The 1,414-nt window shown below is 47.3% G+C and overlaps 1 protein-coding gene across 1 annotated transcript in view; it reads left to right on the forward strand.

The window, feature by feature from the left end:
• Positions 1 to 1,397, forward strand: part of LOC106821335 (protein sprint-like) — a 43,185-nt gene extending 41,788 nt beyond the window's left edge. Inside the window, exon 12 of the mRNA XM_014826093.1 lies at positions 618 to 1,397. Coding sequence (XP_014681579.1) covers positions 618 to 745 — 128 coding nt within the window. The 3' untranslated portion in view covers positions 746 to 1,397. The remainder of the gene's footprint in view (positions 1 to 617) is intronic.
• Positions 1,398 to 1,414: the final 17 nt, after the last annotated feature.

A 1,414-nucleotide genomic window follows, 5' to 3' on the forward strand; every position in this document is an offset into this window, starting at 1 on the left:
GTACCTACTATATATATATATATATATATATATATATATATATATACTGCAATGTACCGCACAGCACATATATATATATATATATACATAGTGTGCGGTTGATTGTACATATGATCGATCGACCATAGGAAATTGTCTTCGACCGAAGTGTGAAGAATCGCCTACCACACCCGGATTTCCTGCCCCGCTTCCCACGTACCTATTAGAAATCCGTTGACGGTATGGTCACCGTTTCCCGTTGTCGTTCTCGGTAGTAACCCGCGTCCGCCCATTAATCGTGTTGGGATTAGATGCGGGTGAGATGCGTGACACATTAAATTTTATGGTTAAAATCTTCATTTTCGATTAGTTTTCGTCGATTATGTTCTTTGCCGTATAAATTTCCCTCGCCTTCCGCTAATATAATAAAGTGGGCTTATGTTGTTGCTGTGACTAATGTACATCACTTAATCTTCCGCGGATCTACTACGCTCGTGATGTGCGATGTTGCGCGAATATTTACTTCGTTTATTTTCTACGTATACTTTCTACGTAATATTTTTCTACGTATATGTTCTACGTAATATTTAATTTTCTACGTATATTTTTCTACGTAATATTTTTTTACGCATTTTCAGAGCAACGGCTGGACGACCTCGAGTGTCCTCAGGAGGTCCGGCAGGGCGTCGTCGCGTGCGGCGGACACTGTGCGTTCGGCTATCGGCGCAATGAGACGCAGATAGGCTGGCCGAACTGTCAGAGCTAGCGCGGCCAGAAGACTAACTGCTACTAGACACCTACAGCTGTTCCTTCCTTCGTCCCCGACACCTGCCGACGCGCAAGAAACACCCGGATGCGACCAGCTATAGTTGCGCGGGTCGGTCAAGGTCGCCGGGGAAGCCCTGAACGTGGATTCATACGCGGCTTGGTGTAGCTCGCGAGTTCTGTTGACCTGGTCGTCGTTTGACCTCGACACTTAGTGACATTTGCTTCCCGTGTTTTATCTGCATTTGTCAACACGTGCCTACCAAGATCGCATTGGTTCATGAAGTCGTGTGACATCCCCTATCAACTCCCGTGAGCGGTATAATGTATCCTCTTGTGCCTACCGAAAATCTTATTTGTCTCTAGACGGACACCATAAGTTGTTGTTGGCATCGCCTTCGCGCACAGCAACTCTTTAGAGTCAGTCAATTTACTCACTCAAATCGGGGCGATTTTCCCCTAAAATGTCGAACGATTTTACGGTAAAGCAGTCTCTCTGTGTGTGTGCGCGCGTGCGTGCGTGCGCGCGTGAAAAGGTCTGCATTATTAGCTGTCGTCACGTGGCTTCCAGTCTGCGTGCGTGCGTGCGTGCGTGAAAGGGTTCGCATTATTAACTGTCGTGACGTGGCTTCCGGTCTGCGTGCGTGCGTGCGTGCGTGCGTGAAAGGGT

The sequence above is a fragment of the Priapulus caudatus genome, unplaced genomic scaffold (genome assembly GCF_000485595.1).
Source record: "Priapulus caudatus unplaced genomic scaffold, Priapulus_caudatus-5.0.1 Scaffold69, whole genome shotgun sequence".
In the NCBI taxonomy this organism is placed as follows: domain Eukaryota; kingdom Metazoa; phylum Priapulida; class Priapulimorpha; order Priapulimorphida; family Priapulidae; genus Priapulus; species Priapulus caudatus.